General features: G+C 42.0%; 1 protein-coding gene across 2 annotated transcripts in view; it reads left to right on the top strand.

Moving 5' to 3' along the window:
- The window catches only part of LOC114605827 (sodium channel protein type 1 subunit alpha), a 110,646-nt gene that overhangs the window by 73,256 nt on the left and 21,599 nt on the right, over positions 1-15,791 (top strand). The window contains exons 8-16 of one of the 2 annotated variants that reach the window (XM_077936927.1): positions 3,726-3,789; positions 4,425-4,566; positions 4,743-4,949; positions 5,863-6,162; positions 7,923-8,303; positions 9,795-9,927; positions 11,924-12,162; positions 14,016-14,189; positions 15,037-15,393. In XM_077936927.1, coding sequence (XP_077793053.1) covers positions 3,726-3,789; positions 4,425-4,566; positions 4,743-4,949; positions 5,863-6,162; positions 7,923-8,303; positions 9,795-9,927; positions 11,924-12,162; positions 14,016-14,189; positions 15,037-15,393 — 1,997 coding nt within the window. Of the gene's footprint in view, positions 1-3,725; positions 3,790-4,424; positions 4,567-4,742; positions 4,950-5,862; positions 6,163-7,919; positions 8,304-9,794; positions 9,928-11,923; positions 12,163-14,015; positions 14,190-15,036; positions 15,394-15,791 lie in introns of those variants that run through there. The other variant, XM_077936930.1, reaches the window with a different exon arrangement.

Below are 15,791 nucleotides of genomic sequence, written 5' to 3'. Positions count from 1 at the left end.
TTTGCTTTGTGTGCTGTCTGAAACAGCGCTCATGCTTTCTCTTCATCTTGATCTCAGCTTGTGATGTGAAGAACTGATCTCAGGTAGGGTGTTCCCCAGCTGAGATTCTTCCGTGGCTCCCAAAGGAGCCAAGCAAAGGTTGAGGGGGTAGGGAAGAGATATAGGAAGGAATGAACATTTAGCACCTCTTCCTGAGCTCTTCCAGCCTGAAGATGTGGTCCTTCTGCCATCCATTCCCCAGTAGCAGCAGAAGAACAAATAAAGTCAGGGTACTAAATAAACATCATTTATGCTCTCAGTGTTTTTGTTTGCTTTTAAGATTGATTATTCCTGTTTGGTCTGTTGACCATGGATTCGTTCTTTGTAAAGTTTTTAAACTTTTTCATGATTTTATTATAGAATACATAATGCTTATTTTATAATTTCTTAACTTTATTCTTTTGCTTCTATTCGTTAGTCAGGAAATACTTTCTCTAGTTTGGTTTTCCCCCATTAGGGTTTCCATCTCCTCAGCCTTCTAGAAGCCAAGAGTTTCAGAACCAGAGAGGGTGCCTTTAAAGAGCACCGCCAGCTCCCTCAAGGAGGGAAGGCCACAAAACAGACCTTGCCAGACTTCATAAGGCTTCTAGTGGCTTCATTAGTGGGGCAACATCCCTCCATGACCCATAATAAGGGGAGAACCAGCTAAGAGAGCTCACAGATAGCTTTCTGTGGTCCTGATAACGCCTGTCAGAATCTGGACGTAGCTTGCCGAATCATCCGGACTCGGCCTGATACGACCCTGCTTACCAGGACTTGACATTATGTGACTGTATGGAAGAGACATTACTTGATGTGACCTTACTGAAATAAGTTGCCCACCGATTCCTCTGTGAGGCCCAAGCCACAATGGAACAGGATAGGTGCCACTGATGGAAAAAGCACTCTCCTTTCTTGCCACCAGCTTGACTTGCAGTGACAGAAGAATCTCAGTGGAAGATCTTGAGATCTGGCCACAATGGCATGGGTCCTTCAGGTACCTAAGTCCCAAAAATAATTACAAAGAAGGAGCACATCTGAAACGCCACCCTTCCACTGTTAAGTTTTAATCATTATTTACTCTTTCACAGTTAACATGCTTCTTTAGTAATGGTAATTTTTGTGCATTTTACCATGAGTGACTAAGGGTGACCAAGATGTCAGTCTGTGAAATGCTCCAGAAATGGGCCACTTCTCCACTTGACTTATAAAAACAGGACATCACACTGTGTGTTTGTGTTTTGTTTTGTTTGTTTTTTGTAATAGCAGCACTTCCAAAATCTATTTTTGCCCTTTTTGCCTTCTTTAATTTAACTTGGAGGCAACTATCACAACAGTTTAAGCCGCAGAGCTTCTATTTAAAAATGTATGCCTGTGACAACATGAAATTCACAGCGCACGGAAGGGCATCCCCTGGAGAAACTGAGGAGAAAGGTTCCAGCTTCCATTTCCTAAAGGGATCGATAGTCTCATCATTTCTGGGAACATGTTAATCACACTTTGTAATGACACAATTGTTCAAGCTGTAGGAGGGCAAGCCGCCTACCAGCCTCTTCTGTACTTTTCTTGCAAGGAAGAGGGATGTTTTACCATATCTTGTTCAGGTTCCATAGAATTACTATTTTGAGGCAAACAGTGCCCTCTCAACAACCCTCACCTTCCCACCCATCCCCAAGAAGTGGAATAACTGGAAAAACAGTGAAAGCTATAGAAATCGTCGTCCATATGCTTTTCCACTCAGGGGAGGGGGACTTGACCACTTTCAAATTTATGTGTAACTAAAATGGTTTAGGGTGTGTTTTTGCACTTCTCAGGCAGCTGCAGGTCAAAGTGACCTGTCCGTATCGATGGGGGAAGAAATTCAGTTTGGTTTAATCGTTTAATGCGAAGCTGTGCTTTTCAAGACAACACACAAGCCAAAGCTATCCTCTTGAAATTTGCACTTTCCCCAATTTTGCAATGAAGTTCTCCAACCAAAAAAAAATGTGCTCAAATACGCATTAAAACGCAAATATCGTCACCATAGGGGTGGGAATTGGCTGTGGGTGCTAGATCCAGTCCAATTTTCCATACATCGGCACTTGGTGGGTGATGCCTTGTCATCCACTGGACAGCGTGGCGAATCTGTTTCGCCATCCATGTTTCACCAAGACCAGATGTCTCCACTGATGTGTATGCACAAATCCTGTCCTGCCTGAGCTGATGTCCTCCGACAGTTGACCGAGTTCAGGAACTGGATATAGATGTTCTTGTTTCTTTTGTGCCAAAGCACTTCTCAGCACAATCAGGGTGGTTGTTTGCATCTCTTTCAGTATAGTCATAGCTACAGAGAAGACGAGGGGAGGAGGGTAGAGGGCAGAATGACACAGCCTGTGTATCATAAATAAATGTAGCATTCTAGGTTTGATTAGGATGAATCACCCAGCCTCAAAGAGAAAGCGGCTTAGTACAGTTGCATCTGGCACTTCGGTGATTGTGACCATTACTCTTCCATGACAATAACACATTTCTAAATAAAGTAGGTAGTAATTTTCTGCCACCCATGGCTATGCCCCCATTCACAAAGAATGAAATTACCACAGACAGATTCTTACAGAGCAGGGGTGCCCTCAGAGGCCTTCCCTGATGCCCGCAGTGTCCCTTCCTACTATGTTTTCAGTTGTATGTGGTGCCCATGACAGTTTCTGTGGGCATTTGCACCGGTACAAACTGGTGCGCAAACAGCAGGCAGAAGGTTTTTACTTTTCTTACCATAACTTTCCTTGGCTGCCCAAAATCAGGTCAATAACTAAACCCACTCCCAAACTGTTCCAGGAAACTACACATTTGCTTATTACATGCAAACTGAGCTATTGAGTGTTGCTCTTTATTGTTTGCTTCAAGTTTGGGACCAGGTATGTTGAGGGATGATGGTGAAACAGAGGTCACGATTAACTCTGTGATTCAACAACTGGGTGTAAGCCATGTACCGTATTTTTCCGTCTATAAGGGGGACTCAGATTTAAGAAAATCCACCCTCAGCACTCTCCGTGTATAAGACGCCCCCTAATTTGGGGCATTATTTTTTAGGGGGGAAACCTAGTCTTATACACAAAAAAATACGGTATTTGTAGCCTATGGGATGGGTCAGGTCCACAGATAGTTCTCAGGGAGTTCTTGGAGGATCTAAGAATCAGTTAGTGAGTTTCATTTTATGCTCTAAGGCACTCCATATTAAATTCTTATGTAACAATGAGCTGAAAAGTTGGCTAAATTCCTTATGCTTTCACTCAAGCTAGAGATCCATTAATTAGATTGAAGGGTAAATTTAATCACTTGCTGTCATGAGATGAACTTGGTGATGCCTCCATTTATTATGGGACAAAACAATGGAACATCCTAAAGGCAATATTATTTGTGATGGCTCCAGTGACCCAGTTTTTCATTGTGCCTACTCTATAGAACTGGGACCTTTTTAACATCCAGCAAAGTTGTTGGTGTCCTCTTTTTATGTCTTCCCTCAATACCCTCGTTCTATTTGGACAGCCTCGTAAGATTACCCACCACCAACTGCCCTTTCCTTTTTCACATTGGAATTGTTGGTGAAAGGGTTCCAAGAATGAAGCCACAAAGCAAAAAAATAAAAATAAAAATTATTATACTGTATGATTCAAAATTGCTGGGTTATTTTCTCCTAATATTTTGAAATATATTTTTTCCCCAAACAGGTCATTTTTACTTTCTTGAAGGACAAAATGATGCATTGCTTTGTGGCAACAGTTCTGATGCAGGGTAAGACCACCTCCTACCATTAAGCTTTAAAAATACAAAGTAAAAAACAGGTTTTAACATTGTTGTGTACCTTATAATTGATAACTGTAACCTGACATGGTGGATAACTGGAGGGTAGCCAATATGGCACTTGCTAGATGTTTTTGAAGCCCTTCACCCAATGTCCCTGGCCACTGGCCATGATGGTCAGGGCTGGTGGAAGCTGGAAGTCCAAGAACATCCAAAAGGCACCGCATTGGCTACTCCTGAACTAGAGAATTGGATTTGATCTGCTCTGATTTAGGTTTCTTTTTAAATAATTTGATTGTGGTCATTGATTAAATATGTCGAATTGGAAATGGGAAGCAAGAGACCAATTTTTTTAAAAATGGGAAACCCAGACTTGAATCTTACCTTACTGGAGGATCTAATTCTCATCCTGAATGGATGTGAGGAAAGCAGATAGCTGGTGGTCCCAATGGAGCAAGAGGGGAGAGAAAAACAAAAGGCAAGGAATTTGGGTTAGGAACTTCCTGTCCAGGGTAGGGCCTACCCACTCAGCTATGCCCATATGTGTATCCATTGCAAAGTAGGCATTTCACTAGCTTTGATGACTGACTGTTTTTCAGCCTAACATCTTTTTTTTCCTTTTTCAGTCAATGTCCGGAAGGATACGTGTGTATAAAAGCTGGTAGAAACCCAAACTATGGCTATACAAGCTTTGATACGTTTAGCTGGGCCTTCCTGTCTCTCTTTCGACTGATGACTCAGGACTTCTGGGAGAACCTCTATCAGCTGGTGAGAGAGGATAAATTTTGTAGCGAGACCTTAACATATGCTGGTTTCAAAACAAAACCTGTCCAAGTAACCTGAGCACAAATATTGTATTGGCTTACAAGAGTCACACGGGGAAGGGTGTTGCAAACTCATATATTACTTTTTTATATTAAAAGAAACCCTATTGTTTTCTCTAGACATTGCGAGCTGCCGGCAAAACGTACATGATCTTTTTTGTCCTGGTGATTTTCCTGGGCTCTTTCTACCTGATCAACTTGATCTTGGCTGTTGTTGCCATGGCCTATGATGAGCAGAACCAAGCCACCATGGAAGAAGCAGAGCAGAAGGAGGCCGAGTTCCAGCAGATGCTGGAGCAGCTGAAAAAGCAACAAGAAGCAGCTCAGGTATATTTCTGATGGGAAATAATTGAACATAATAATTGAACACCGTTCTAGCTAAATGTATCATTTAGAAAGCTGCCGTGCCTTAAAGGTGTTTTCTTTGTTTCAACCAGCTCCCTCAAAGATACTGTGAAAAGAAATCTACCTGATATTTTTGTCTGGTTTTTATGATATATATTTCCTATTTAAGCCCTGCCCAGGTAGTTTGAGGGAAAGAGGGTACTACACTCCCTGGCCTGACCTTAACCTTAATTAGAGTATTAGGGGGGTAGTTGTATTGTTAGGGGCTGGGCGGGTGGCGCTGTGGGTAAAACCTCAGTGCCTAGGACTTGCCGATCGCATGGTTGGCGGTTTGAATCCCCACGGCGGGGTGCGCTCCCGTTGCTCGGTCCCAGCTCCTGCCCACCTAGCAGTTCAAAAGCACCCCCGGGTGCAAGTAGAAAAACAGGGACCACTTACTAGCGGGAAGGTAAACGGCATTTCTGTGTGCGGCTCTGGCTCGCCAGAGTAGCTTCGTCACGCTGGCCATGTGACCCGGAAGTGTCTGCGGACAGCGCTGGCTCCCGGCCTCTAGAGTGAGATGAGCGCATAACCCTAGAGTCTGTCAAGACTGGCCCGTACGGGCAGGGGTACCTTTACCTTTACCTTTGTATTGTTAGCTGCCTTGGCACCTTCAGGTGAAAAGTCAAGGTACACATGTTCTAAAATAAAATAAATGCATAAAATTCGGTGCAGGTGCATGAAAGGAGGAGTATAAGGCACAAAAACGAATATGTATAAGGAAAAGAACCATTTTGATTTTATAAAACTAAATCTACGCTTGGACTTTTCTTATGGAGTTTTGAGTGTTTTAAGTTTAGAAACGCCGTTCTTTTCATGAGGCCAGCGAAATAAAACCCCGAATGCTTTATGGCAGGCAGCGGCGACAGCAGCAGCGACGGCATCGGCTGAGTCGAAGGATCCCAGCGCAGGCGGCGGCGTAGGGGGGCTTTCTGAAAGTTCTTCTGAAGCGTCCAAGTTGAGTTCGAAGAGCGCCAAAGAGAGGAGAAACAGAAGGAAGAAAAGAAAACAAAGGGAACAATCTGGAGGAGAAGAAAAGGACGAAGATGAGTTTCATAGATCTGAATCTGAAGATAGCATCAGGAGAAAAGGTTGCCGGTTCTCTATTGAAGGGAACAGGCTAACACTAGAACGGAAACACTCTTCTCCCCACCAGGTATCTGAGTATTTCGTTTTTCTGTCTTTTAGTAGTAACTGTAGTATATTGCCTTCTGGTATTGCTAATCTAAGAATGACCTCTTTTGCATGGCAGACTGCTTATAATTAAATGCAGTATATAAATGTGGTATACCCAGTGCTTTTTTATATAAAAAATTTTTTAGGGGTACTCTCATTTTGACTCAAGAAAATCACCATTTTATACTTCAAATCGGGGGAAATCAATACAGTAAAGGGTAAATGGACAAAATTATTATTATTTATTATTATTATTTATACCCCGCCCATCTGACTGGGTTTCCCCGGCCACTCTGGGCGGCTTCCAACAAAATATTAAAAAACAATAGTCCATCAAAAATCAAAAGCTTCCCTAAACAGGGTTGCCTTCAGATGTCTTCTAAAAGTCTGGTAGTTGTTTTTCTCTCTGACATCTGCTGGGAGGGCATTCCATAGGGCGGTTGCCACTACCGAGAAGGCCCTCTGCCTGGTTCCCTGTAACTTGGCTTTTTGCAGTGAGGGAACCGCCAGAAGGCCGTCTGCGCTGGACCTCAGTGTCCGGGCAGAACGATGGGGGTGGAGACGCTCCTTCAGGTATACTGGGCCGAGGCCGTTTAGGGCTTTAAAGGTCAGCACCAACACTTTGAATTGTACTTGGAAATGTACTGGGAGCCAATGTAGGTCTTTCAAGACTGGTGTTAGGTGGTCTCAGTGACCGCTCCCAGTCACCAGTCTAGCTGCCGCATTGTGGATTAGTTGCAGTTTCCGGGTCACCTTCAAAGGTAGCCCCACGTAGAGCGCATTGCAGTAGTCCAAGCGGGAGATAACCAGAGCATGCACCACTCTGGCAAGACAGTCCGTGGGCAGGTAGGGTCTCAGCCTGTGTACCAGATGGAGCTGGTAAACAGCTGCCCTGGACACAGAATTGACCTGTGCCTCCATTGACAGCTGCGAGTCCAAAATGACACCCAGGCTGCACACCTGGTTCTTCAGGGGCACAGCTACCCCATTCAGGACCGGGGAGTCCCCCACACCTGCCCGCCTCCTGTCCCTCAAAAACAGTACTTCTGCCTTGTCAGGATTCAACCTCAATCTGTTAGCCGCCATCCATCCTCCAACCACCTCCAGGCACTCACACAGGACCTTCACTGCCTTCACTGGTTCTGATTTGAAAGAGAGGTAGAGCTGGGTATCATCCTCAAAGTACAAAGAACATGCATTACCTCATATTACACAGCTGACAGCTCACAGTAACTTCCACATTTGCGTGAGGTTGTGTGCACTAACATCTTCCCGATTCCTCTGCTTGCTCTTGGTGTCCATAGCCATCGGAGGCGGTAACAACGAAATTGACCAATCACTATGCTAGATTCCAACTCCTACTTCAAACATTAAACGCTCGCTTCTGTCTGTGACTCAGGAAACACTGTGACAGGAAATGAGGCCACCATCGGGGGTAGCAACGGAACTGACGATTCACTGTGCTAGAGAAGAAACTAATTTTTTAAATAATTTTTAGTTTCTTCTCCTGTTAGATTCACAAAATGTTTAGGGGTGTGCATACCCCTGTGCCCCCCCCCCAGAAAAAAAGCACTGAGTCTACCAATTTAATGTATAATAATGATAATAATATGGAACTCGACATGGTGTTTGAGAATCAACGGGTAAAGGGAGGTGGGGATCTGCATTTTGCTTATCCTTTTTTGGACCTCTGTACATGCTCTATAGCTAACTGCCGTGTTCTCCTGTGTTTCTCTGCAGTCTTTGCTGAGCATGCGTGGCTCCCTGTTTTCCCCAAGGCGCAACAGCAGAACGAGCCTTTTCAGCTTCAGAGGTAGAGCAAAGGATATAGGATCAGAGAATGACTTTGCTGATGATGAACACAGCACATTTGAAGATAATGATAGCAGAAGAGATTCCCTTTTTGTGCCGCGCAGACATGGTGAACGGCGCAACAGTAACATTAGTCAGGCCAGTAGGTCATCCAGGATGCTGGCAGTGTTTCCAGTGAATGGGAAGATGCACAGCACTGTGGATTGCAATGGGGTGGTTTCCTTGGTTGGTGGACCATCTGTTCCTACATCGCCTGTTGGACAGCTTCTGCCAGAGGTGATAATAGATAAACCAGCTACTGATGACAATGTAAGGAAGTTTTAAATAGTTCAGGCATGGTGGCCTTTTCTTAATGCACCAGCCAGTGTGTCTACAGAATGGAATCCCTTGGGAATGATCCTTGGTTGGTCAAGCTGTGAATGCTCCTGCATCTTGTAATACCTTTTTATATATACTAACAAAATCAATTTAAAGCATAATTTTTGCAAAACAAGCAGTGGAGAGAGAGAAAAAAAATTGTCTGGAGAATGTGCAAAATATATTGCTTTGTGTGTTTTATATTCAGAAAACCTTGCTGGATCCTACATTTATCTGGCTATGAATTAATTGTATCTGGCCAGGTCCAATAAAAAATTCATCTTACTCCACAACTAAGAGGAAGTTATAACTTTTGGTACCATATGGATTCTGACACTGCCTTGGTTGTACATAAATTTGATTACATTCTGTCTCGTGAACATCATTACAACATACAAACAACGTGGCTAGAAGTTCTGGTTCCCCAAACATTGGTAAAATCACTCCAAAATTTCACTTTTTATATTTAGCATTTTCATGCATCTTTCAACCTGATGCTCCATTTTTGGCTGACAAAGTAAATATGATATTTAATTACCACATTGATGCACACACTTTTCAAATTACAAATATATGTGCACATATCTGCTGTCACATATACACACACTATATTTTTCTAGCTATCTCAATAAAAATTATAGGACTTTTCTGTGCTGATTTGGAGAAGCATGACAATGCTGGATTTTTAATTTTAATTTTAACTTTTATTTTGATTTGGTTTGAATGAAAAGCTTGCTATCCATTTTAAATGCGGAAGATAAGCAAGTGACATGCCTTTTTTTCCTTTTTCTTTCTCTCATTGTAATTTTTATTTATAACCTGGGATTTATGCTGCAATCCTATGTGTGGGAAACGCTCACAAGTAAACGATCTTAGGGTTACAGCTGTTGACTGATTAATTCCAATTCATTTCTTCTTCCACCAACTGTTCTCTTTAAAAGAGAAGTGTAAAAGGTTGTTTTACATAGATCTTGCGCCTAGTATGTTGGGGGGCGGTATTTCCCCATTTGGCAAAGTCTAGCATGCTCTCCAAGGCTGAATTCCTGCTCATCTTTACTTGGAAGCAAATCCCATTGAAATCAATGCGTAGGTTGAAACGTATGGGTAAGTGGGACTTTGCAATGCTAATGAACATAAGCAAGGCAGTTTAAAACGCAACGAGAACCCATGGGATGTTCCCTGAGAGTCATCTGAGAAGTATAACAATGAAGTAACTGAGATGAGGACAGCATGTTTCTTACAAATACTTTTAAGAGATTTTTTAAAAAACAAAAAAAACCCAGGTTAATAATACAATAAATAACTAAGATTTGGCATGAATAATTAAGCGTAACTCAAAAGCATGACGCATGTATGCCTTCAGACTTAGACATTCTTCATATAAGCTGCCATGCTCAACCACTGCTTTCAGGATGATCTTATATTTCACTCTCTCTTTTGCAGGCCACAACCACAGAGACGGAAATGAAAAAAAGAAGATCAAGTTCTTTTCACGTTTCTATGGATTTTTTGGAAGACCCTACTCTAAGAGAGAGAGCAATGAGTATAGCTAGCATAATCACAAACACCATGGAAGGTATATACAGAGAAAGAGAGAGAGAGAGAGAGGGATGTTCCTTCAAATGTACTAAACGTGTTGCCCCAAACTACCCTGTAATGATTACTGCTCTGTGGAATGCCAGGGTTAATTCACAAGATTGTGGTAGGTTACACTAGGCTTTCTCAGATTCCTCGACAGCCCAGCAGCAGAAATGTGAGAATACAGTTTGGAAATGTATGCTGGAAGAACAGGTTATGAAACAGTGGGAAGTGAAAAGAAGGAAGTCCCAATTTCTGGTGAAACTAGAAGTCAGAAAGTTAAGCAACAGCAAAGGCGTCTCAGAGGAGAGGTTTTGTAAAGGCAAGGGGTTGTGCACATGGAATTGGAATTGTCACCTTTTTTAAACAGGTGGAGTTATCACTGCTTTAAAAAAGCAAGTCTATTGCAAGGAAGTGTACCTTATGCCCTCCTGACAATGGCCGGATTCAGCATTGTGAGCTCAATTCAAGTTCCTAGTATTGACCTTTTAAGAATTCTAAGCACCTGTGATCCCCCACAGTACCTGAGGAATTCCATGTGGACATAATAGTCCTGCTGGCTTAGGTGAACGGTTTACCTAGTCCAGCATTCCATTTCCCATGGTGGCCGACCAGATGTCTCGGGGAAGCTCAAAAGCAAGGCATGAGATCAATAGCCATCTCTTGGCTGTTGTTCCACAGCAATTGACATTCAATGGCATCCTATTTTAGAACCTGTAGAAACCATTTTGCCATCGTGACTAGCAGCGATTGACAGACTTATCCTTCACAAATTTGTCCGCTCTCCTTTTGAAGCCTTCTGACCTGGAGGCCATTGCTGAGTTTTGTGGCGGTGAACTGTGCTGAAGAAATACTTCGCCTGTCTTGAAGCACCTGCTAGTTAGCATTATGATGACTTTGGCTTCTAATATTATGTGGGAAGGGTGGGGCTTCTCCATCCACGTTCGCCACCCCCTGCATAATTTACTGTGTCTCCCTTATCTGCCATTTCTGTAAACAAAAAAGCACCAAACGTTGGCTATGTTCAGAAGACACACTAAGCCAAACCAGGGCTTAGCATGAATGTGATAGCAATCCAGGAGATTGCAGTCACTTTGCTTCTCCCCAGACTTTTTCGGTCACTGTGGCCCAGCAGGTAAGCCAATTTTTGGCTTAGCTTGTTGTTTGACCTCAGGATCATGGTCCAGGTCTCTCCTACAATCTGTAGCTAAGTTTGTAGTCATAGTTAAGTGGGAGAGAACTTAAATCATGATCCTGGATTCAGATGAGACACTAGGCCAAACCTTGGTTTAGCTGTCATCCTGCCCTGAAATTAAAAAACAAACATACAGGGAAGAGCACAGCAGGCATGAGCTCCCCCTGAGCAGCAAGTAATTTTTCTGTGGACACTATAAGCTGTATTCTGGCTTATTGTGATGTCAGGCCATTGTAACTTTCCATATAAGAGAGCTACTGTTCGTTTTGGTTATTCTTTTCTATACATTTTGCAGCTCAACAATGCCCTTTTTGAAATGTGCTTCTCTGTGTCCATGTCTCCATGTTTTAAGAGAAGTTCATTCATTGAGGACATGGAGCAGTGATATATGCACTGCTATTTTCCTAGAAAAAGAAAAAGAGGTGCTGGAACTCACCATGAACGCCTCTCTTGTTATTTTATAATGACAGTGGCTCCCACCTGATTTCCGGTGAGTTCCAGCTGGGGGGAAAGCCCTGGATATAGGTGTGCGTGTGTTGTGAGTGCTTGACTAGGCTACCCTCTTTTTTGTAGACTTTCTAAGTTCCCAGACACCATTTTTGAGATCGTACATGACTCAGCCTTTCATCTTTTCTTCTTATTTCTTTATCTCTGGACTCAGGTGGACCAGAGGAAGCAGAAACAATAGAACCATCTCTCTCTCTCTTTTTGGTTTTGTCTTAGCCATGTTTGAGGTGGCATTTCCTGAATTAGGAAGAGTCAGCATGAAACAGTGTGGTCTTCTTTTTCTTTTTAACAGAACTTGAAGAGTCACGGCAGAAGTGCCCGCCGTGTTGGTACAAGTTTGCAAACATTTTCTTGATCTGGGACTGCTGTCCATGTTGGCTGAAAGTAAAGCATTTTGTTAACATCGTGGTGATGGATCCGTTTGTTGATCTTGCTATTACGATTTGCATTGTTTTAAATACCCTTTTCATGGCAATGGAACATTACCCAATGACAGATCAATTCAGTAATGTACTTTCTGTTGGGAACCTGGTAAGTCATCCATTGGATATTGCACAAGATAGCTAACTTTTGTTTGTTTATAAAGGCTAAGTTAAAAATTGCATTCCCCACCCCCACCCCTTTAATAAAGAAACTAGTGGTGGAGAATGCTTGAATAGCTATGTATGCCAACACAACATACAGGAGGTCTCATTTCGAACTCATATAACTTTGTTTTCATAAACCCTTTGATATAAAGTGGTTTTCTTCATTGTTCATTTTCAGTGTAGTGGCATTCTGAATTATCTAAATCAAAGGAGTGTATGGTGGAAATATAATTACATAGCAGGACTTTCAAAAGCAGCAACAATGGCTACCCCTAATCACACACCCAAGATGGCACCTCTGACCAGAATATATGAAGAGAAAGATCTGTCTAGAATTCCACTTCTGAATTTAAAATTGTCTTCAAGATTAGGCAACATAGCTAACTTAAGTCATACTTGGAGTGGAACCACTCAAAGTATTGATTTCAGTGAGTCTACCTGGAATATGACTTAGCTGGACTCAGTCCTAGAAGTTTAATAATGTGATGACTGAAATCCATTGATGTTGACTACTGTAATGCCCTGCTTATTTTTCTGTTTTAGCTATTCTTATGGGGAAATATGCACAGTGTCTTCTGCCGCACTAGCACAATATTGCACTTGTGGCATTGGCACATTTGCCAATGATTGACTAAGCCACAGTTCTCTCAAGGATGGGGGGGGGGGTAAATTAAGTCTGGTTCTCACAGTAATGTGAGCCTACTTAATTTGCACTTCCTGAAACAATATACAGACTGAAACTCATCCATCCTTTGAAAACCACACTTGTCTGAATTTTGAGATGCAGCTCTCCAGTGAAATAACATGTACAAAAATGTGTGTGTTGTGGAAAGGGTGGATAAATGGCATGTATTATTAGTGAAAAACCATGTACAAAATGCATCTGTGCTAGAGGAGAAATACATTGGAAATGTGACCTAACATGCTGACAAATTTTTTTGTGAGAAAATTTATGCGTGCAAATTGAATTTAAGATTGGAAAAATGAGAAAGTGAAATTGACAGATCTGCCCGACAAATGTATCCAGGGAACAAAGTAAGCAGCGAAATGTTCACAGTCTAGATTTGGAGAGAAGCAAAATCAGACAGTTTGGCTCAGATTCAAACTTTGCACAGGCCCCACAGATTGAAGACCTGTCTGGGGAACACTCATGGTTGAAGGCTGGCTGTATGTTCTCCAAAAACAGGGAATCTAATGCCCAGAAAGGAAGATGAGAGTTGGAAAGAGACAAGACAGCTCAGTCATTTTCAGGGCAACCATCATAGATTATTGTTCCAACATTGTTAGGTTTGAACAGTGGCTCAAAGTACAGGTGACAGACATGGGAACATTTTCCCTCAGGGCCATTTGCCATGTGTACAGTGGTGCCCCGCAAGACGAAATTAATTCGTTCCGCAAGTTTTGTCGTCTAGCGAATTTTTCGTCTTGCGAATTATTATTTAGACAAGGGAAACAAAGTCGCGAGACGTTTTCGTCTTGCGAAGCAAGCCCATAGGGAAATTCGTCTTGCGAGGCAACTCGCAAACGGAAAAACCTTTCGTCTAGTGAGTTTTTTGTCTTGCGAGGCATTCGTCTTGCGAGGTACCACTGTAGTTGCCAATGTGCTGTTGTGTATGCCCACATGCTGCTTTTAGAAAAATCAATGAAAGAATCCAGTACTAAAAGATGAATGAACAAAGATCTCCAAAAGCATTTGTAGGCATGCTTCATGTAGCCATGGTCATCTTCTGTATGTCTGCTGTAATTTTAAACTTCTGCAGTAATTTTAAACTTCATGTATTTGTATTTCCCATTTAGGTTTTCACTGGAATCTTCACGGGAGAAATGTTTCTGAAACTAGTAGCCATGGATCCCTATTATTACTTCCAAGAAGGCTGGAACATTTTTGATGGCTTTATTGTCACCCTTAGTTTAGTTGAACTTGGCCTGGCAGATGTGGAAGGACTGTCAGTTCTTCGGTCTTTCAGATTGGTAAATTGTTTCAACCGATATGTCTAGCCGATGTTATTGTTGAATCATCTTATTTCCTTTTCGATGATTTTAGGAATTCTGAGAATCTAAAAATAAAAAATGCTGTAGAGCTATCTTAAGTGGAAAACGTACATTATAAAAGACACAGTCCAGTGAAAGTTAGTCAATACTAAATCCCATTGAAACCAATGATATGGCATGCATTTACTCAACAAGTTCCATGAGTTTTAGTGAGCTGTAGGGCCAAGATTCAAATCAGATATTTAAACAAGGTTGTTTAATCTGGACACTTTGATTCTGGAGAGAAATTTGCCATGGGATCCCTATCTGAAACCTCCCCTGGGTGTGGACTGGGACCCATGGCAGGTTTCTGTTGAAAATGGGCTCCTGCAGCTGCTTTCTATTCCCAAAATTTGATGTTTACTGCAAACACTACCTATGAGGGAGCAAGGAGAAGCCAATTAAGAGACAATTTTTAAACTGAAAACTGAATTAGGGTCCTGATCTATATCAGGAGCATGTTCTGGATCAGAGCTTCAAAATGAATTGGTTAGCTTAACCACCCTTATTTAAACATGTGACTAACATCTCATATTGTTTGGCCTAAGGAAGTGCGCACAAGTTTGCAGGCTTTCAGTGCAATTCTACAGAGAATTCATTTGAAATAAATTAGTTAAACAAGACTTAAATCTACATAATGTTTGAATCATGGCATTACTAAAGCCCCATCAATTTCTGTGAAACTTAGTGGCACTTAACGTTTTCCGGAGTGGGCCACAAACTTTTTCACAAGTTTGTATTTACCCTTACAGACAACATTTGTCAATTTACCTTTTTTGTTTTCCAGCTCCGGGTTTTCAAATTGGCAAAATCCTGGCCGACGCTAAATATGCTGATCAAAATTATCGGCAACTCTGTGGGAGCTTTGGGAAATCTGACCTTGGTCCTGGCCATCATTGTCTTCATTTTTGCCGTGGTGGGCATGCAGCTGTTCGGCAAAAGCTACAAGGAATGTGTGTGTAAGATTGCAAAGGACTGTGAGCTTCCACGCTGGCACATGAACGACTTTTTCCACTCTTTCTTGATCGTGTTCCGAGTGCTTTGTGGAGAATGGATAGAAACCATGTGGGACTGTATGGAAGTTGCAGGCCAAGCCATGTGCCTTACAGTATTCATGATGGTTATGGTGATTGGAAATTTAGTGGTATGTAACTTTTAAAAAAATAAATCTAGATCTATACTGAGTCTAGAAAATAGCCTGGACTGTTTCATCAAAGCTCTTAAAACACATCCATTTACAGGGGAGGTTTTTCAGATAATCAGTGAACAAAGTGATCAAAGTTTCATATTCATTTTAACACTAGAAACAATTGGAAAGCGAAATCATAGTTACCAGCTTATCCAAAAAAATGTTTTTCTAGCATCCACTCTTCCTTCGCTTTATACGCTTTTGGGCCAATATAAAACCTTGCAATGACCTTGAGTAGGAATTGGCAAACAGTATCATGTCAAGCTGTGCAGACAGGAGAGGAGGAGAGCAGTGAATGGACTTACTAGTAGGCAGTTTTGCTGGGAGAGATGTCAGCCTTTAATCTCCTTCAT

This window comes from Podarcis muralis, chromosome 1 (assembly GCF_964188315.1).
Source record: "Podarcis muralis chromosome 1, rPodMur119.hap1.1, whole genome shotgun sequence".
In the NCBI taxonomy this organism is placed as follows: domain Eukaryota; kingdom Metazoa; phylum Chordata; class Lepidosauria; order Squamata; family Lacertidae; genus Podarcis; species Podarcis muralis.
Note: the sequence above shows the minus strand (reverse complement) of the source record. Positions and strands in the feature narration are given on the sequence as shown.